This window comes from Sceloporus undulatus, chromosome 1 (assembly GCF_019175285.1).
Source record: "Sceloporus undulatus isolate JIND9_A2432 ecotype Alabama chromosome 1, SceUnd_v1.1, whole genome shotgun sequence".
Taxonomy (NCBI): domain Eukaryota; kingdom Metazoa; phylum Chordata; class Lepidosauria; order Squamata; family Phrynosomatidae; genus Sceloporus; species Sceloporus undulatus.
In genome coordinates, this window is record NC_056522.1 from 343,402,446 (window position 1) to 343,424,625 (window position 22,180).

At 38.9% G+C, this 22,180-nt stretch overlaps 1 protein-coding gene across 25 annotated transcripts in view; it reads left to right on the forward strand.

Moving 5' to 3' along the window:
- NRXN3 (neurexin 3) overlaps positions 1 to 22,180 on the forward strand; it is a 1,626,608-nt gene that overhangs the window by 700,147 nt on the left and 904,281 nt on the right. For all 25 annotated transcript variants that reach the window (XM_042468184.1, XM_042468325.1, XM_042468193.1 and 22 more), the window contains 4 exons: positions 9,308 to 9,427; positions 14,301 to 14,682; positions 15,011 to 15,201; positions 16,602 to 16,775. In XM_042468184.1, the coding sequence (XP_042324118.1) occupies positions 9,308 to 9,427; positions 14,301 to 14,682; positions 15,011 to 15,201; positions 16,602 to 16,775 (867 nt within the window). The remainder of the gene's footprint in view (positions 1 to 9,307; positions 9,428 to 14,300; positions 14,683 to 15,010; positions 15,202 to 16,601; positions 16,776 to 22,180) is intronic.

Consider the following 22,180-nt stretch of genomic DNA (forward strand, 5'->3'; position numbering starts at 1 on the left):
TGGATTCGCACAACTATTCAATAATAATAATAATAATAATAATAATAATAATAATAATAATAATAATAATAATAGATTTATTTCTAGCCCGCCCAATCACGAAGAATCCGGGCGGGTTACAACAATAAAATACAACAAATTACAATAGAGTTAAAAAATCAAACCCTAGACCTACCACCACCCCCCATTCCCAGTACTAAAACAGAATTAAACAGTAATAATATTAAAACATTTAAAACATTAAAAACATTGAACAACCAAAAAATAGGCAGAAACATTGGCGGGGGGAAATAGACAGATGAGGGGACAAATATCTCTATATCTGGGGAGGGTAACTGGAAAGGCCTGCCGGAAGAGATCCGTCTTGAGTGCTTTCTTAAAAGCTACCAGAGTGGAAATGTGACGGATCTCCTCGGGCAGGTTGTTCCATAGTTTAGGAGCAGTAGTAGAAAAGGCCCTCTGGGAGACAGATGTTAGCCTAGATTTTTTTTGGCTGTAGTAGATTTCTTCCAGAGGACCTTAGTGTGCGGGACGGACAATAGGGAAGAAGGCGTTCCCTCAAGTACTCTGGGCCCAAGCCATGTAGGGTTTTAAAGGTAATCACCAACACCTTGTACTTTGCCCAGAAACTAATAGGCAGCCAGTGCAGGGACTTCAAGACCGGTGTTATATGGTCATTCCTAGAAGTTCCCGTGATCAATCTGGCTGCCATATTTTGTACCAGCTGAAGTTTCCAAACTTGGCACAAGGGTAGCCCCAAGTAGAGCGCATTACAGAAGTCCAATCGAGAGGTTACCAGTGCATGTACTACTGTTTCCAGGTCCCTCGGCTCCAGGAAGGGGCGCAGTTGGCGTATCAAACGAAGGTGATAGCAGGCGCTCTTGACTGTCGCATCCACCTGAGCTGTCAGTTGGAGCGTCGAGTCAAGAAGCACCCCCAAACTGCAAACAGAATCCTCCAGGGGAAGTGTGACCCCATCCAGAACTGGCTGACACAACTCCATTCTTGGATTCGGGGTTCCTACAGCAAGTACCTCCGTCTTACCTGGATTCAGCTTGAGTCGGTTTTCCCTCATCCAGTCCATTACCGCCCCAAGACAGGCATTCAGAGGAGAGATGCCATCCTTAGTCACTGCTTCAGCTCGAGACATAGAGAAATATATTTGGGTGTCATCAGTGTACTGATAACACCCCGCCCCATGTCTCCGGATGATCTCTCCCAGTGGCTTCATGTAAATGTTGAATAGCATTGGGGACAGGATCGCACCTTGAGGGACCCCTGATTTGAGCTCCCTCTTGGCCGAACAGCTGTCCCCAAGTGACACCATCTGGAACCTGGCCGAGAGGTAGGATCGGAACCACTGCAATGCAGTGCCTCCAATACCCAACTCTCTCAGGCGTTCCAGAAGGATACTGTGGTCAATGGTATCAAAGGCCGCTGAGATGTCCAAGAGCACCAGCAGGGTCACACTTCCCCTGTCGATGCCCAGACGGAGATCATCGACTAAGGCGACCATGGCAGTCTCAACTCCGTATCCCGTCCTGAATCCTATTCTATCCCAAAGTCAAAGGGTCTCTGCCATTTACTTTAATGGTAGATACCCATAGTTTGTGGAAGGCACTCAGTACAGATTTAACACATTGATTATTGCATTATTGAAGATAGCAATTTGAATATATTTCAGATACTAGGATGCACTTTGGTATTTTCCATAGTAACTGAGAATGTAACTTTGGCCATTTGGCATTGGAGGACTTTCCTGTATCGCTCAGACTCTTCAGATGAGGAACACACTCCTTCAGAGTGTAGTGGAGTCTCCTTCCTTAGAGGTCTTTAAAGAGAGGCCAAATGGCCATCTGTTGGAGATGCTTTGATTGTGAGTTCCTGCTTGGCAGGGGTTGGACTGGATGGCCTTTGGGGTATCTTCCAACTCTATGATTCTATTATTATTTGATTCTATGATGGTTACATGTGTGAAGAATATGGTACTTGTGTGAGTCCATTTTAAAATGAATGTAATTCCCACCATTAATAAATTCCAGAATATTCTGAATATTCTGTAAATCTGTAGAGTCTGTAGAGTAGACCTATGTGTAAGTATTGACAGGAGTTGTAGCTTAAGGCAAAAGCCGAGTTGTACTTATAGAAAAGGAAGTGAAGGGTTTTGTTTTCTGTCAAGCAGCAGGATGTAAACCTAGAGCTGTGTTTTTAAATACACACACACACACACACACTGGATTGGTGGGCATGCTTCAAGAACAAGTTAAGATAAACATCCAATGGTCTATAAATTAGCCTTGATTGAATGTCTCTGTTAAACTGTGCCTTTTGTGGATTAGTAGACTGATATGAATGCGGCATAGTCTCAGAGAGTGTTAGATGAGTACCGTATATACTCGACTATAAGTCGACCTCATATGTAAGTCGAGGGCAAGTTTTGGGGCCAGAATAATGGATTTTGATATGACCCATGGATAAGTCCATGGTAAAACTTAGGCACATGTAATCAAGGATGTAAAGAATGAAGTAAAGGAAAACAATGCCAAAGAACTTTCAAAATTGCAGCAGTCATAACTATTTGCCCTCATATTAAAGGCTGTGTGGATGAGAGAGTAGAAGGGGGTCAGTGCTTCCAGGGCAAATTAAACTCTTGCATTTCACCACATATGCATTAAAATACAATATTTACATTCATCCATGGATAGGTTGACTCAGGTTTTTTGGGTCAATTTTTAAACTAAATTTCTAGACTTATACATGAGAATATATAGTAACTATAGCATGTTTATTTATTAGTTGGCTGTGTTAATTTAGGCGCTTTACAGACCGCCCAAAAAGGGCGGTCTGCCGGCGCCGGTGGTTGCTGCATCCAGGAACCGCAGTGGACAAACCATGCGATTCCCGGACGCAACAAAAAAGAAACTACAAAATGCAGCTTCTTCTTGCGATGCAGAAATGGCGGTGCAAGTCGCCAGTGGCGCACATGCGTGTCATTTCCGCCATGCGATGTGCGGACGCTAGGTGTCCATGACATCAAAATGGCGGTGCCCGTGTAGAACGGGTGCCGCCATTTTGTACGTGCTGAGCGCGTACTAGGGTTAGGGTCATCCAGAAAGGACACCCCTTTCTAACCCTAGTACAGGCACGGCACGTACTTTTTGCCCGTGCGGAACGGTCCTCTGTTACTTGAAACATGGTGACTTTGTAGTGCCAGACATTTTGGATACTTATTATTATTATTATTATTATTATTATTATTATTATTATTATTTAAAAAAATTAATCACTGATTAAAACAAACTTAAATTACTGTCCCCAGTGGGTGAAGCTACCAAATAGATATTTACATAATCTAGCAGGTCACTCTTGGAATATTGACAAGGCAGGTCATGATGTTACAAAGGTAGAAGCCGGTCATGAATGCAATTCAGTTTGATCTTGGAATGGAATTGGTGACAAGAAGAAAAGGAGGAAACATTTTGTTGGGACAGCTCTGAAATTAATGGTTTCCAAAGTATTTCCACTTTTCTTTAAAGCTTTGAATGAAGAAACTTTGAACTTGAAGGAACCACCTTGCATCTCTATTGATATCATTTTTGGAGGATCTTCCTCACTATCCAAAATTAGTGAAGTTTCTCAGTAAAGGCACTCTGTGGAATTCTCTCTTTTCCAGAGAGGCCCATCTTGGGCCCATACTCTAATTTTTTAATACATTATATCAAATTGTCAGTTATATTTTATTTTTATTTTTGTGTCTTACTGTTTGTGCAAACTGCTTATGAAGCTTTATTGGCAGACAATGAATTTTTTAAAAACTATACTAATAGTTAACATGCAAATAGGACTTTACTCCAGTGAAGTAACATGAAATGATTGGCACTAGTCTAGTTACACTCCAGATATCTGAAACTGAATTTCAGTTTATATGTTCACATTGTTTCTCTATTTGGGGCCCTGCTTCATTTTACTTCATTTTAAGTAAGTAACTGAATATATTAGAGGACAGTATACTTAACCTTCATGGAAGAAGGACCAGAACAGAACACACAGGTAAGGTGAATAAGAGCGTTGCTAACAAGGTCCATTTGAAACATCCTCTGTGTCTATCTTTTAACTTCAAGAACTTCATTGGTAAGCCATGTTAAAAACAACACTGTATATGAGCAAAACCCATGTGTGTGTGTGCGTGTGCGCGCGTATGTGCGTGAGTGTGTGTAAAAGAGACAGATCTTGGTTGGTAATTTAATGAACTGGCAATGAATACTAAGTTCCTCTTTGTATTACAATGCTCCTCAAGGTACTGCATTTTCAGTGTTCATATTGCATTACAAATATTGTTTCATCAACATATCAATAGAACAGGCACATATAAAAACATGTGTGCATATGCACCCATGCACTTGGCCATCCAAAGAGAGGAAACCCACCTCAGCAATCATTTTAAAATGAAAAAGTAGATCTATCCTAACAATTGTTGATAAGATAAAGGCATCACTAATTTAAGCAAATAAAACGGGACTGTGGGCTCATCAATGGGCTGTAGAGAAATCACTACCCTAGGATCTTTTGTGGAGGGAGAAGAGTTATAAAATTCAAAAATAAATGGAGATAAATAACCTAGAAGCATATTGGCTTCTAGTTTTTCTCTTAGGGATTCCTACATAGCTACAAAGAGGATGGTTTCCTTAAAGTCACCAGTTTCTCAGCATAAGTACCTGTACAAGGGAAAAGTCCCCGTAACAAAACAAAAAGAAATTTTACTGTTTTGCTGATTCTTGGTTTGCTTTCTGCTGTTGCTTTGTGCTTTTGAGTCATTTCTGACCTATGGTGGCCCTAAGACAAACCTATCACAGGGTTTTCATGGCAGAACTTGTTCAAAGGTGGTTTGCCTTTGCCTTCCTCTGAGGCTGAGAGAGTATGACTTGCCCAAGGTCACCCAATAGGTTTTCATAGCTGAGCAGGGAGGGATTCAGACTCTTGTCTTCAGAGTTGTAGTCCAGTGCTCAAACCACCATATCCCAGTGTCTCTCATTTCTTCTGCTAGTTCTGGCTAAACATGTCCAACTCTGCCAACTTTTCTCAATAAGATTTGTTCCCCAAATCCACCAGAAACATACCTACCCTCCTTTAGAAGAGAAAAAAGAGACATGTGTCAAGATGTTGGGGGGGTGTTTTTTTTTATCTGCTAAAATACAGTCTTTCCAGCATCCTGAAACATCTGTCTTTTTCTCTGGTGGATTTCATTGGATGCTCTACACTTTTGTTCTTCTTTTTTTAAAAAAAACCCTACTCTAGAAATATTCCAGCGTCACATTCCACATTCAGTAGCCTTCCTGTCCTGAATGGCTAAGAGAACTTTCCATGACATAATGCTTTTGGCATTTTTTTCTCTTGTCCTCTGCCAGGTCTTCTCCCACCCCAGCTTTAGTCCTTTTATCCTTGCCACTTTTGGCTGCCTTCATTCCAAGTGCTTGGCATTCAGAGAAACATAATGATTTATATATATTTATGACAGGCATATTCTTTCTGGAAAGCAAGCACAGCATCTTGATATCACTTTGGTTTTGTGTGCTTGAGATTTCCTTTTGACTTAAAATTTCTCATCTTCTCACCCAAAGCACTGTCCTTATGATAGGTGCTCTTTCTCCAACAAATTATTGTTCTTGCTTTCAGTGCAACTTAGAAAGTAAGCACTAATATTGCATTCAACAATTCCACTGATAAGAATAACTAATAGATCTTCTATATTTCTCTTGTCTGGTTGAATATCTGGACCTTATATCCCTGGATAGGAATCTAGGCTATATCCAGTGGTGTTATTCTGCTAGCTTCTATCACTTTTGGAAATAACATTTGCATCCTGCTACAAGCAGTTCCACAAGCTATACAACAAAATGTTGTGCAAGCTGATCCTCATGTTGTTTCACACACAAATTGCAAATTCATTCAGACTCTGTTGGGTTGGCTGCATGCAGTAATGGTGGTTCTGATACTGATTGCTCAGCTTGCTGGTGGAATGATGCCAGCTTTTGTAATTTTTCTGCATAACACTGGCTATAAACTCATATCAAGGAATTTAATGACCAGCTGATACAACAGCAGAAGTGTCCCAGCACTATACTAGTTAATCTCTGGCTGAGACTGTTAGTGTTTTTTCTGCACTTTGCTGTTTGCAAATCTTCCTGCCTCTCATTTTAATCTCATAAAAATTAAGTAATGGATTAAAAAAAAACCCTTGCTTAACAACCATCTGCCACCCTTTCAAAAACATTAAAAAATAGAAAGCATCTCCAGCAGTTCAGCTTCCAGGGTGACTGTTTTCCCTGCCCCATATTCTTTAATGCCAACTACCTATCTGTATATGGGGTGAGGGAGTGGCATTATACACACGCGCACACACACACACACACACACACACACACACACACACTTTTAATGTTTGGACCGTCCACCTGCACTGAATGCTACTGCTGCCTATTCTATTACACTTTGTTACCATGGCAATTTGGAGATGTAACATCGATAGAAGTGATGTTGAGCAGGAACTTACAGTAGGTGATCACAGATGAAAAAAGGCATGGCTCTTTTCTTGCTGCAGATGTCTTCCAAGTAACAAAAACAACAGACGCTAAAGCAAAACACAGCAACAAAGCCTGGTAATAAAGGAGAAAGAAGTGATGAATAAATCTAAAATGATTTAAAATCATCTCTTTGCAAGCATATTCCACAAATAGCTGAAAAGTCTTTGAAGGCAGAATAATATCTTCTCTCACACCCCAGGGCTATTAGTTTTGAATTTCTGAATTTCTCTTGTTTTGAATGTTGCTATGCTCCAGAAAGTGAGGCATTACTAATAGCATGTTTATTTTCCTTTGGAGCCTTTGAAAGCAAAACCCTGAGCCTTCACCTAACAGCTGTAAGTGGGATGTCTGCTACTAGGAAATAAAGAGCCTGGGGTTATTTGGATAAAAAAGAAGCAACTGCCCATTGATGCACTATTGATTTATTCTGCTGAATGGTAGCCTGCTATTGTTCATCAAGCTCTGGCTACCCTCCCCTGAATACAGTCTTGTGACTAATCTGAAAAACAGAGAAGAGGCTGAACATAGTAGAATGATTGTAAATAACACATATCACTCTTCTTTTACACAGCCCCATCCCACATTATTGTTATACTTTCTATGGAATGCTGAGAATAGCTATGATCATCAAAGTTCCATATTTCTGACATCTTTGTCAGCTGTTTCATTTTCTGAAAAAGAAGTAAAAACTAGATATGAGTCCTGTGCATTCTTCTGTAGTGGAAACAATAAAATTATGTGCTTGATCATTTTGAATAAACAAATTAATGCATCCATTGATTCCAGAGACCTCGGAATATTTGCATTAATTTTTTTGTTCACTTAAATTTACAAGAGATACTAAAAGGAGTATACAAGATACAATTATTTGGATTTAAAAATCCAAATAAAGTCACATAATAGATTTATCCAACAGCACCAACAACAGCAAAAGCAGAGATTTATGAAGCAGAATCTTGGGGCAGGGCATTATGTTGGTATTACTCACACCATTTTCCTATCCACCTGTGGCATAATGGTACACATGCCCCCCTCCCATGTAATAGCTAGTGGAATGACTTTGACACTAGATCTTTGTCCTCATCCAGATCCTTGTCTGGAAACGGCTCATCACCAAGACACACCAAAGTGCGTCTTTTATATCAAAAGATGTGCATTGATTGCTTAGGAATGGGTTGTTACAACTGAAACAAGAATTTCAGAGAGACACACACCATGTGAAATGCCACCATCCATCTTTCCTAAAACTGAAATATTGCATCTCTTTGTCCACGAATTGGATAAAATGGATGTACTACCTTTTTTCATGGAAGGCTCAGTGGAACAAAGTAGATGTTTTGTATTGGAGAAGGGCCATGCTCTTTACTTTTAATCCAAGTTATATAGTGAATTATTGTAGCTCCTCAAAAGGTATGAATCTGCCAACAGAACAGCACAATTTCTTTTGGCAATCTATTTCTTTACATGAGAATCTCCAATCTGGATATTCTAGTCTTTTCTAGAAATAATGTCAGAGAGCCATTCACTTTGTGTTTCATTGTCAGTAATGCCACTCTCCTTCTGAGAGGTGAAGCAGATAGTCATTGGGCCAGGACTACAGAAACCACACAGCCCGTTTTTGAAGTGGGCTGCCACAGTAGTCCCAACCCATGCCGGCAGGAGTCAGTGTAAATGAAGTCATTTTTAGGCTAGCTTTTTGCAGCTTGGCACAGTTTCCAGTCATTTTGGGGACATGCATCATCTGAACACCATGCCCCTGAAGCAGGTAAAAGCCATTTTATTTGACCTGTCTGCTTCAGGCCTTACATATGATATCCTTTCTTGGGCAAAAATGATATGCAATGCCACCACTGAGGCAAAAATTTATCGCAAAGGCCAACTGCAGGTTTATGTTAGTATTTACACTTTGTCCTGGGTTATTTCTAGCTTTTACTTCTCTTGCTATGGCTTGGATATTATGTCCCTTCTTGACATCTCTGTGTTTTGAGATGTTTTACAGACACTTTGAACCACATCCTTTACATGTAACTGCATCTGGTTTCCTGATGTTCATGCTAGAAAAACTCAGAAGTGTAAGTCACTGACATTTACTGAAAATGGAGAGCCAGAAAGACTTGTAAAGCTGGTTTTACCTTCAGGAGCAATGTCTGCCAGAGGAACTGATATTTTAGTACATAGAAAGAAAATAACATTAAAAGTCCTAATGAACAAAGGAGAGGAAGGGATTTGTGAAGTTGTCAATCATCTATGGTCAAGTACTGGAAGAGTACTGTTGGCATAGCTAGGGATTCTTTTATGCTTGACCTTGTTTGGAGATGTGTTTGCTGAAATCAACTTGGTGTTGCGATCATTATGAGTAACAGAATCATTTGCTTACTCTAAAACAGAAATATTGGCATTTCAGTTTCCTTCAGAACAATCCAGTCTTTTTTATTCTTTATGAAATTTATTGATATGAAAAACAAGCAAATGCTATATTTAAAAGGAGCATACAACTATGTATGTTTTTCTGGACTGAGACAGGAAGAAAGGAATAATTGTCTCTATTCAGTTGAAACTAGATAAGGTGTACAACTGTATTTGATGTTTAAGCAGCAACTTTTGTGCCATGTGCATTCACTTCTGCATTATAGCTGCCAAGTAATTTCAGCAACATTTCAACCAGGCAAGTTTTTAATGTCTTGGGTCTGAATTTAATATTTGCTTATACTTGTGACCATTTCCAGGTAAAGGACCTGAGACCCTTTATGCAGGACAGAAACTCAATGACAATGAATGGCACACAGTCCGGGTAGTTCGTCGAGGAAAGAGTCTGAAATTGACAGTGGATGATGATGTTGCTGAAGGTGAGTGAATGAGTCTTTCCAGGGTTCTAGTTTTGAGATCTATGCTTTGTCCAAGAACTTATTTGTTTTATCTATTTCTTACTTTTAATGTTCATATATCTGCTGATTTTTTTTAAATAACCAGGATAAAAACATGGATTCAGCCACATATAAGATTGTGTTCTGTAGTAGACCTGTGGGTGTCCATGCCATATCCACCAATGTAATCTGTAATATAAGAAGCTTGATTTCTGTGAGTCATCCCCCTAAAAAGGGAAGCATGAAAAACCTTAATCAAATATACATTGTGAAATTAGCGATTAAGGATTCAACAGTCTGGATAATATTTGAATTAGGCTAAAATCTCAACTGATTTCATTTACACAGAGAGAACCAAGGAAGAAGAAAATGTGGCATAGTACCAAGCTTCTCTGCTTCTGTTCATAATACTCCCTTTATGTAGAGAATGCAGAAAAGGGAGCACAGCCTAAAGCAGCTGAAATAGCTACTATTGTCCATAGTTTAGGGAGGGGGCTCAGATTACAATAACTATTCGCTCATTCCCTATCAAGATTTTTTTTTCAGGATTTGAAAGATTAGCTTGTCAAAATCCATAGGGAAGCAAACATACTAATGTGTTTTATTTGCCCAGTCTAGAAGAACACCTGAAAGGATGGTACAGAGAGAAAGAGAGATGAAAATGAGCATGTGGTTGTGTACACACAGATGTACACAATCTGTGTAACTGCACATATGCATACATAGTAATATGGAAAGAGAGAAATGCCTATGTGAATAGTCATTCTACTATAGCTTAAAAATCCAATTTGAAGGCCTCTCAAAGCATTAGATATTGGCAGTTTTTCATTTATATCTGCTCTTTAGAAAACATTATAGGATTGTAGCCTCACTGCTTAAACCTCTTTGGAAAATTCTGTACTGAAACAAATGTCATTCCAAAACACAGCCACTTGATGGCATATTCTGTAATAACTTTACAGCTAGAAAAAGGACATGTGTGCAGGAGAAATGGCGAGGGAAGATAATTAATAGCCCACCTTTTATAAGACAGCATTATTATTGTTGTTGTTGTTGTTGTTATTATTATTATTATTATTATTATTATTATCATCATCATCATCATCATCACCATCATCATCATCATCATTATTTCCTTTTATATGAAGCTCAAGGTGACTAGTTGTGAAATAGGAAATGCCATTAAAATTATCACAGTCATGATGTGAAATCCCAAATCACTTTAAATTATTCTTCTGTATTCAAATGAATAAGATATATTTGTATATATAACATATCTGTTGGGATCATTTTCATGAATATAAATTACTAAATGTGTAAACAGACGTGTGTGTGTGTGTGATAATTATAGCTTTTTAAATATATGTGTTTGTGTGAATATTGTAGAAGTAATTCAATTAGAGCTTTTATGGAAGCAAATAATTAAAGACCAGTGCAGAGCATGCCAGGCACAAATGGAGAGGTAATTTGCTGTTTGAAGTTAATGAGGCTGTTTTATCCATTGCCTTCTTTTTCCTTACTCCCTGCCATATCACTAAGCAGAACCAAATGATAACCAAAATATCATCAGACTATTTCTCCTTGTATAAAGCAGCAGGATGGCTTTTGAGCACATTATCATTTTGATGACTGTATTCTCATTTTTCTTTCTCACCTTTTCCTGATCTTCTTGCCCTTGACAATTTAATTGACAGTCCTCGGACTAGGAAACAGGACAATTTATATCTAAAGTGCTTCTGAATTGTTTGCATGTGGAAGACCCAATTTGGTAACTTTTCATAATTTAGGCAGGGTTGGGGAGGAGCAAGCATTTCTATTGAACATTCAGTCCCTGTCCCAGACCCTAATATGGAACATGGCATTTTAGAAGACACATTTTGAAAATGTTCTGTAGTACAGTAGACCATGCTGCCACATAGCTCAGAATTGCATGTCCTATTTTACACTCACAACAAACCTGAAAGGTAGATTGGGCTGAGAGGTAGTGATTTTATTTATTTATTTATGGGATTTATATCCTTGCTTTATCCCAAAATGGAATTCATGGTGGCTGTTGTTAATATTTGCTACCTTTGACAGACCTAGTGAGCTACATGGGGATATCAGTCTGGTCCTGCTTAACTAAGTCTACTACCCCATTGCTGCTATACAGTCAGCCCTCAGTATCTGCAGGGAATCCATTCCAGATGCCCCTGCGGACACCAAAATCCGCAGATGCTCAAGCCCACGTTGTCCCCAATGGTGGTGCGTAAATGCAATCATGCCGCCATTGGGGACAATGGAAATTAATGGTGTCATGGCCATGTGCACGTACTGCCACGGGACAATGGGGGTTTCCCTAATGGCAGTGTGGCTATAAGCACATGCTTCTATTGAGAAAAACAAAGGTTTGCCATCCACAGATGCTCAGATCTGCAGATGGCAAGTCCGCGGATACCGAGAGCTGACTGTACCACTCACTGACACTTGATGGTCAAGAATATTAGTGCCTTTCTTTTTTAACTCCCATGCATTAGCATGGTACATTTTAGTCCCACAGAGTGACATTTTGTTGTGAAATCCACACAGAATGAGACCTGTGATGTAGGCATTCTACAAGTTTCTGTACTTGTCACTTACAAGTTTTATATATGTATGTATGTATGTATGTATGTATCAACAATGCCCAGGTAAAAAATAGACCCATCATATTGATTTGAAGTTTTGTTAACATGAGAGTACATTTTTGTCTAAGTCAGAGATAAAAATTTGACAAAAATTGGGCAAAAAACACCCCATGCCATGTTCCAGCAAACTGAGGAGTAGGTATGACATGGAGTTTATCGCTTTGGCAAATAAGCCAGTTTACCTCTTCCGGCTTCAATTCTGGATCCGGGATGCCCCCAAATGTTATCATGCCTAAATCGCCACTGATCTAGGCAGGATGCCACTGCCCCGATGCATCCCGGGTCAAAGCTTCACTCAGCCAGTGCTTTTTTGAAACCGAGGAGCTTCTGACTTAAAAAATGGCCGGCTGAGCAAGGCTTCGACCTGGGATCCATATGGGTAGTGGCATCCCACCTAGATTAGTGACAATTTAGGAATTATAACATCTGGGGGCATCCTAGATCCAGAACAGAAAGAGGTAAACTAGCTTATTTGTCCAAGCGATAAGCTCCATACTCTGGTTGTCAATAACCTGGCCCTATTTGTCTGGGGCATTGAAGTTTTCAAGTGGTCTCAGAAAACATAAGAATTTAACCCTAAACAATACTAACTATATGTCTTTGTCTTACTGGAGTTTCAAAGGTGTCAGAAAATACCTCACAACTCACAGTGTAGATTTTCTCAGTCTCATGCATGAAGATTAGATGAGTTATGTGTAGTACAGCACTAACCTCTGGAGGTGTTTTTAATCCCAGCTCTTTTGCTATCTCAGTATTCACACAACGACAAGATTTGCCAACTGTAGTATGACCAGTAGAAGGCCAGTAATGTCCCAATGCTTTGCTGGAGTGTGGCAAGTTAAATCATTTGGTGGTGGCAACGAGCTGTTTATTGTTGTTGTTGTTGTTGTTGTTGTTGTGTTCTCAAGGAGTCCCATCCAGCTCAGGGGAGTGGAGTGGAACCACAGAGAACCATCACAGGTGGCAGCAGTGGAATGATGTGATAATTCTCTATGGTCCCACTCCACTCCCCTGAGCTGGATGTGACTCCTTGAAAACACACACACACACACACACACACACACACACACACACACACATACAATGTATATCTTGCTGCCACTACTCAATGATTTAACTTGTCACATCTCAACAAAGCACTGGCCTTCTACTGGTAACCAACACTAAGAATAAACACTAGCCAAACTAAGGCCATTAGAAGGAATGAAGAAAGGCAGAATACTGAAGAAAAAGGTTTATTATGAAGTAAAGAACATTAAAGAGTAAGACATGGAGGACAACTGGCCCTCCAGGCACAAACTTAAAAGATAAATTACAAATGAATAAACCTAGCCAAACCTGAATCCTTGACTTTGAAAAGGCTAAAGCTGAGACCTTGCTTCTTTTCAGCTTATTACTCTCAACAGTCTCTCTCCAGTCCCCCTCCAATAGGGAAAAAGGCCCTGATAAATGGAGGGACTCCCATTTATCACCCCGCCAAGGAAAACTCCCACCATTTATGTAAGTACTACGCAGATTAGTCTGAGTATTCCAGACTAAAAGAAGGAGTATAGCAAAAGAAATGGATGAGGCCATTGGCACCCCAAATAAGAATTCTATCCCCAAGTGAATTTTCATTCAGTCCAGAAATTTCTAGCATAGCAGTAACTTAAATGTTTAGGTAAGCATTTATGCATACAGATGAGGCATCCAAAGAAAAGGGTAGGCAAAAATTACTGAGGAAATCCAAATATAGCCGATATTAGAGTTCCAGGTATGAATGGTATTCAATTTATCACTCTCTGGGTTGCTAGAAATCTGGGGACTAGGGGGAAATTTCATTTTGGGAAATGAGGATTCTTGTTTGGTGAGCAGTTTCCTCATTGTGACCTCCTTTATCAAAATCCCTTCCACATTGTATCCCAAATAGAAAACAGTCATATGTAACATAGCAAGAGGTGACCCAAGAAAGTGAACCAGACAAGTGAAACAGAAAGGGAACCAGAAGTAAAGCAAAAAGAAAATTCAAATCCAATCAAATTTTCTGCTGTTTTGAAGTGCCTTTAATATCTTTACCTAAAGAAATAGACTGTAGGTCTTAGGTCTACTAACAGAAACCTAATGGTTGTTAATACTTTGGAGGCAGACCTTATTATCGAGTCCATTATTCTGCAGAACATTCTTCAGCTGTGTTGTGTTCTAATCCTCAGGAACAATGGTTGGTGACCACACACGCTTGGAGTTTCACAACATTGAGACTGGGATAATGACAGAGAAGCGTTACATCTCTGTCATTCCCTCCAGCTTCATTGGCCACCTCCAGAGCCTTATGTTCAATGGTCTTCTCTACATTGACTTATGCAAGAATGGTGACATTGACTACTGTGAACTGAAAGCCCGCTTTGGACTCCGTAACATCATTGCTGATCCTGTTACCTTCAAGACCAAGAGCAGCTACTTGAGCTTAGCAACCTTGCAGGCGTACACCTCCATGCACCTCTTCTTTCAGTTCAAAACAACCTCTGCTGATGGCTTTATCCTTTTCAACAGTGGGGATGGAAATGATTTCATTGCAGTTGAGCTGGTCAAGGGGTAAGTGAGATTTGGCATTCTCTCTGTGAGTTAGTCTATTCTTGTGTGCAAGCACACATTTAGTAGTCTAAATTTAAATTCTTCCTCTTTATTGTTCAGAAAGTAATTGTGATATCACAGCAGCTACAACTGTGCACATTCTGTCTGTGACCAATCTGGTTGTACATTTCTTTGTCCATGAGCTGCTCTTTAGGACCATGTGAATTGATTTTTTTAAGATCAGAAAATTAAAATAATATGCTGAAGATATTTGACATTTTCTCTGTATTTGCTGCTTTTCATTTTCATTATGAGCTTTCTTCTGAGCCAGTCCTTGTGTGTTTTGTAGGTATATACATTATGTGTTTGACCTGGGGAATGGACCTAATGTCATTAAAGGCAATAGTGATCGGCCTTTGAATGACAACCAGTGGCACAATGTAGTCATCACCCGAGACAACAGCAATACACACAGCCTAAAAGTAGATACCAGAGTTGTCACTCAAGTTATCAATGGTGCCAAAAACCTTGATCTTAAGGGTAAGTATTTGGATATTAATGAGGGCTTATTCACCCAGACATTCTCATCACTGGGATTTCTTAAGCAGATGTATTAGGATTTAAAAGATGAATGTGGGGGAAAGGGGGCATAGCTTGTGATCTTTATGGGGGGGAAAGTCTTGGGCTGGCATTTTCAAGATTTTAGGTGGCAGATCTGGAACAGGCATTCACCACTTGAGGTCTAGATGGCAGTTGAAGTGGGAACACTGCATCAGATGTATTGATTCAGCTGTAAGAAAGTTAATGTACAGCTATATATTCTTGGTTGGAGATACACCTAGCAAAAACAAAACAAAACAATTTTTCTTGACCCAGAATTATAGGAAAGTTTTGTTTGTGTGGATGAAACTGTAAAGTTCAAAACATTGTCTATGTTACAAGTTGCTAATATAATCAGAAATGAAGAAACATGAATATATTTATGAATGTAGGTTCTCTTTAGACAACTAATTTCTCAGTTTTTAAAAAAAATATTGACCAATATGATTATAGATTGTGGGTTTGGTAATAGGCCTCCACAGGAATATACACAAACAAATCAGTGATGGATCAGTCTATTTGCAATCCTTGCCACCCTCACACAGTCCATAACTCCATTCTATCCCATCTCTGTATTAATCTGCAATTATTTTTAAATCAACTCACTAAGTCTCATATTAATATTTTCAAAATATGCATTCCTAAATGTACTTTCATACCAAGCACATTTCCAAACATATTTTAAAATGTATTTTAATAAATTTGTGGAGATAAAAATTGAGTTGGAATAAACAGGAATTCTGATAATCAGTGGATAACAAACTTTTGACATGCTCATGAGTCCCGGTGGTACATATTAGTTCAGTTCATATTAGATTGAGCAATGCCTGAATTCATCAAATATCCTTAAAACATTTATGTGACTACATGTGTGCTAGCATGCATGTATGCACACATGCCATATAGAATGTGAAAGCGTAAGTATCGGGAAATAGATTTCTCTCACTTATAGTTATTGAGGAGATTTTAAATGGAGGAACTCATTATTAACCACCTGCAGCTAGAAATGTCCACTCCAAATACATGTAAGTATGAACTCATGTGTTACCTTCCTATAAAAAAGGAGAAAATGTATTTTGTAGTAGTGTAGGTTTGTGTTGCAAGATGTTGTTGTCTTGATTTTCATTTTGCGTTTTTGCTCCTTGACAGGTAAATTAAGCAAAACAGCCACCTGTTTCTATAACTGATTGTTGTTTATATCACATCGTGTTCTTTCATGTTGGCATCATCTGCTTACTTGTTAAGGAGAAGAATCTTACAATGTACTGGTTGCAATATGTTTGTAAAAGGCAATGCTATTTGACTTCTTTTCCCTTGTCCTTTCTCCTGTATCCTTCCAGGTGATCTTTACATTGCTGGCCTGGCTCAAGGAATGTATAGCAACCTCCCAAAATTGGTGGCATCCCGCGATGGGTTTCAGGGCTGCCTAGCATCAGTGGACTTGAATGGACGCCTGCCAGATCTGATTAATGATGCTCTACATCGCAGTGGGCAGATTGAACGTGGATGTGAAGGTATAGCCTACCTAAAATCCAATTCCTTTCCCCACAGCCCTCCCTTCCTCCTTGCTGTTCTCTGCATCACCACACATTTCCTTCATAGATCTTCTTACTGGTTTATTCTCATTGTGACATCTGCCACTGTCATCCACATACAGTTTACATGCTTTTGTAACCATCTTGAATGTGCAACATGTGAAAGGATGAGAAGTGATCATCAAAGTTCCCACTTTATCATATAGCTTTCTTGTTTAATACATCTCCACCAGTGAGGGTGGTTAAACATTGCATGGACTTCATTAGGCTGTTTACTTTAATGTTTATCATGAAATTGCTTATTAAATTATGTAACTTTTTTTTACCTTTTCAACATTTTATAAATAAATAAATGGATTTCAGCAGTTTCTTCCACTGAAAAGCAGTAGTGTAATACAAGACAGCATAACATATTTATTTCAGCAGGAAGTGGAGCTCTAAATGAAAGACTGGTGATTAAAATATGCCAAAAAGGAAAAGTTTGTAGAGATACAAAAGAAGCACCAAGGAAGATAAGCAGTAAAGGCCAGTAGAACAATGTTGAATTCAGCTGCTTCCAGCTGCAATGAGTAAGGGCTGAAACAGATGGCGCCCCTTTGAACACCAGGTTGGGGCCACAGCAACCACATGCCACACCCCCAACCTGACTTTTTGCTGACATAAAAAGAAATGGTAAAGTGCTGCTCCTTTCTGAGCTGCCAAAAAACTGATTTTTCCATTGCTGCCGTGGTTTTGCAGCACTCCTGCAGCATGTGGCATATAAACAGAACACTGCAAAACTACCTGGGCACAAGGCATGACACCGGCTTGGAGTCAGCATCAGAGTGTGTGGCATCTAAACACCATGCTCTCATGCCACCCCCAAGCCGGTGCAACAGGGCAGTCTGTTTTGCCCCTAAGTCTCCTTCCTGGGAGTGAAACATGCATGTCCATTCACTGCAAAGACATATATGCTCCTTGGGAAATTCTCTTTGTTTCTGTAAGGGCTAAAAAAAAGTCCCCTCATAACAGAAAATGCATAATAATTTAGGAAGTACTAGTAACAAGAAATCAGGATACAACCCCCACCCAGAAATTCAGATTGTACAGCCTGAAAATATATTATGTGGTGTGCTTTATTTTCCAAAATGCCAGGTCTGTTACAGTTGAGATCTGCTCCAGAACATCAAGCCTTCAGTAATCTTTTGCTGAAGACATTATCACTTTTTAAAATCAGTTTCTCGCTTGCAGCATTCCATTTGGGATCAATTCAAACTTTAGGGCTATTACATGGAACCTATTGGGAGTGCTTTTGTATAATGAATTGTATCACTCTGATCACAGGCAGCAAAACAAAAAAGAGCAGAATGTTATTTCTGAAATTGTGCCAAGTAACCTACCATTTAAACAAGCAAAACAATTCTGCACGCCTGGATTTTATGATCTGGTAAAATACTCTTAAGGCACGAGGTTCCATCTGTCCTTGGAAGCTAAGTAGAGTCAGACTTGGCTAGTATTGGATGGGAGACTGACATGGTATTGTAAGCTATATTTCAGAGGAAGACAGTGGCAAACCACCTTGCCTAAGAAAACCTTACAAAATTCATAGTATCTTCATAAGTTAACAGATGACATACACACATGCAAAATCTGCCAAGCTTTTTTGCTACCATCTACCAAATGGTCATGCGATTGTTGATACTTTGCTTTCAGGGTGGTAAATGTGATCAATATCCATATGAACAAGCCCACAAACAAGAGTCTCCATAAATTTTTATGCCTCTCCTAGTTGCCCTTCGTATTGTATAGGATGCTTGTTTGTTTTCCATGCCAAATCATACATTTTTTAGCCTGTTTGTGTATGTTCTGGGTAAATTGCCATTGGTCTCCCTGGAACTCTGTGAGCTCTATAGTTACAAGGCTAACCAATCACTCACATTTTATATGTCTTGAAATAAACAACATATTACTTTGAGAGAATCTTCTTTTGTTCTGTGTTTTGATTTTGTGGGAAAATGTTAAAGAAAGAGAGGTGTGGGCAATGTGGTTTTTGCAAAAGTACTCACCTCTAAAAAAGATGTGAGGAGATGAAAGCACATCTCTCAGAAGCAGGCAAGATCAATTGAACATTGCAGCCGTTGCTAAATATGGGTGAAAGAGGTTGGAGATAAACCCTTGTAACTAGGGGGAATGCTTGTAACTAGGAAAGCCTTCCTTTTGCACTTTGAAATTTTTCCCCATCCTTGTAGTAATTCATGATGGCCAATCCCCTATATGGTGTGGATGGAGTGTAATACTCTGCCTGTCCTGTTCTGTGTCCCTTTATCCAGAAGGCTGAGGGCACAGGAGGTGCCCAGGCAGCACCCAGCTGTATTTCTGCCACTTGGAGAAGACATTAGACATCACTCTGAAGGTCCAGTGAGTCTCAGTTAAAAACTTCAGTAACTCACTGGAGATCTGGGACAACAAAGTCACCTTTCTTTTTCCATCTACAAAACTGCAGTCAGACACTGCCCAGCATCCCCTCACCAGCAGAAAATAGCTACAGAATTGTACCCTGGCACCTGAAAGCTGCCTTCTATAGGTTGGTGGTAGGACTTTGAGCAATATCAGAGAAGAACCTACAGCACTTAAAGTGGTGCCAAACTGCACTATTTTTACAGTGTAGATGCACTCAGGTTATATAAACATACGTCACCAACAGGATTCTTTTTGGGCGATGAAAATCACCCACACTGGGATGGAGTTTGATTCCACGTAGATGGTAAGAGGTTGTTGTTTTATCAGCCACATATACCATTTGTTTTTTTTTTTCAACCTAAAGTACTTTGGTAAAATATACAAGGTCTGTTACCTACCTTTGATAAAGGATCTGTTTAATTTTAACTATATAGAAACAGAACATTGTTAGTAGCTTTAGAAAAGCCATGTCAGGGCTTTCATTCTGAACAGACTATCTGTCCTTAAGCTATTTCCATTCAGCTTTCTGAATATCCAGTTCATTTACTGCTCTATTGCTCTACGTCATTACATACCAGAGAGGCACTTGTGTTTTCATATAGAATACCTTATGTGGTTATTTGTGTCTTTTCAAACTTAGATTTTAATATTGTTAAAATAATAATAATTTTATAGAAGACTAGTTATTTCATTCCCTGGCAGTAGAACGATTTTCAGCTTGCCACTAATTACAAAATTGCCTTATTAATTAACATTAATCACATTAAAGATTAAAACATTATAAAGCAAACACTTCTCAGAGCAGCAGAATCTGAACTGCAAAGGTGGAACATACATTTTGCACATATACAATATTATTTCAGCATAAACCATCTCTGTTTCAAAGATTTCAGTCAACCAGATTGGGAAAGACCATTGTGTGAGACCTTGGATAGCAACCTTCAAACAATGTAATAAGACTAGATATACAGTACCACCATTAACACACCCAGTCTCTTCATTTGGGAACCAAAACAGGGTAGGCTCTTGTTAATACTTGGATGGGAGACCAACAAGGGACATCAAGGATCTCCATGTTGGTCTAGGAGAGAATTGTGCCTGAAATGTGGAGAGTCAGTGCCAGTTGATCTTGGGCTAGATAGACCAATGGTCTGACATGTTCCTATATCTTTAGAAGGACCATTGGCTATAATCATTATACAACAGTCCCTGCTATCTTTTATCCTTCATTCAGTAGTACTACATTTAAAAAACAAAAAGAAGACCCAGCATAAATTAGGACAGCAAATGAGTTATGGCCTAGATGGGAAACAAATAACCATCTGGGTTTTAAATTGTTAGCGTGTCAGGGATAATACTATGTAAAAGAATGTTTCAGGGATATGTTATATCCAGCCCAGTCCCAATTTGAAGCTTTAAATTAAAATATGAATTAAGGCATAAGCAAGGTTTTGAATGTTCCTCTGGATTCTGTAGAATTTATTTCTGTGCTCTTTTGCAGTGGTTCATATATAAGGTGTTGGCAGCTAGTCTTTTATCCTGTTATAGGTTTGCTCGGTGCTTTGCAGGCAGATCATATACTCCTGTAAAGACATTTTAGCAAAGCCAAGAGCTTTGTTGCATCCAGCTGTGAGGAATCCAGGCTTTAGCTGGTAGTTATCACAGAGCCCTCAGGTATTCAGCCATGGAATGACATAATCATCTTGAGTAGCATTTAAGGTAGAAAGGCTGTATCAAATTATATGTTCTAGACATTAGTTATATATAAACTTGGGAACTTTCATCCATGTAAGAAAATGGTGTGGTTAGAAAAAGCACACACTATAGGCTGGAACAGTTATAGCGAAATGATCCCTTGAGATCAGAAGCAGCATGCTATTGCTTGGAGTCAGGAACCCTTTACAGTTATTTTGAATTGGGGGGAAAGTGAGTGAAGTGAATAAAATATTTGTGTATTTAGTTACATTAATAACCTAGTCCTTCTTTCTCTCATCAAAATGGACTCCAACCATCTAAAAAAATGTAACAACACACACACTGTAAGAATAATCACAAGTAAAATATTAAAAAAAAAACAATTAACAATAATTATATTTTATTTATTTATTTCAAGGATTTATATCCTGTCTTTCTCCTACAGTGGGATTCAAGGCAGGTTTATAAACAATATATAAAACCAATGAGAAATAACCTTTCCACTGTTTTCAAAAGCAAATCCTGTACCAGTACAATATAATATATAAAAATGTGATTAATCATAAATACTACATAAATAGTAATGTAATCAGAAACCACAACTCAAAAATAATTAGAAATAGCTGTGTTTTGGTTTGACTATAAGGACAGCACAGAGGCCTACCACATTTTCTATAGAGGGTATATTTCACATATTAGGTGGCAACAAATTTGGTTTCTCAAGGTTCATATTCTGTGAGTCTTATCACTGCATAGAGGTCACTGCTCTACCTCATGTTTTTCTTGGTCACTTTCTTCTCTGTTCTGATCATTTTGTTAATTTGATGGGAAAAGGATTCCCAGAGGTTTTTCAAATATCTGTTTGAAGGAATTTAACAACCCAGAAGAGAGAAATGAAATATGTTAACATTCAGGAAAGAAATTATGTTCCAGTTATCACCTGATTGTCTTCAATCCAGGGCTCCATGATCTTTGGTGGGATCTCTGAAGGAAAATGAGCTCCTTGCATTGATTATGCAACCAGTCATTAGCAGGTCTCAGGAGGAACTGAATCAGTGCTATCATTGGGGGGAAATAGCTGTATCTTTAAATGGAAGAAGAAACCAGAGGAAATCTTAGAATATAAGACCTCTTTCTCATTCTTAAAAATAAGCATTAAAAATATAGTTCAATTCTTTCTTTGTTGAAAATCCATTCTATCCAACACCCAAGTCTCCTTTTTAATTGCTGCAAATCTACTGATAACTGTG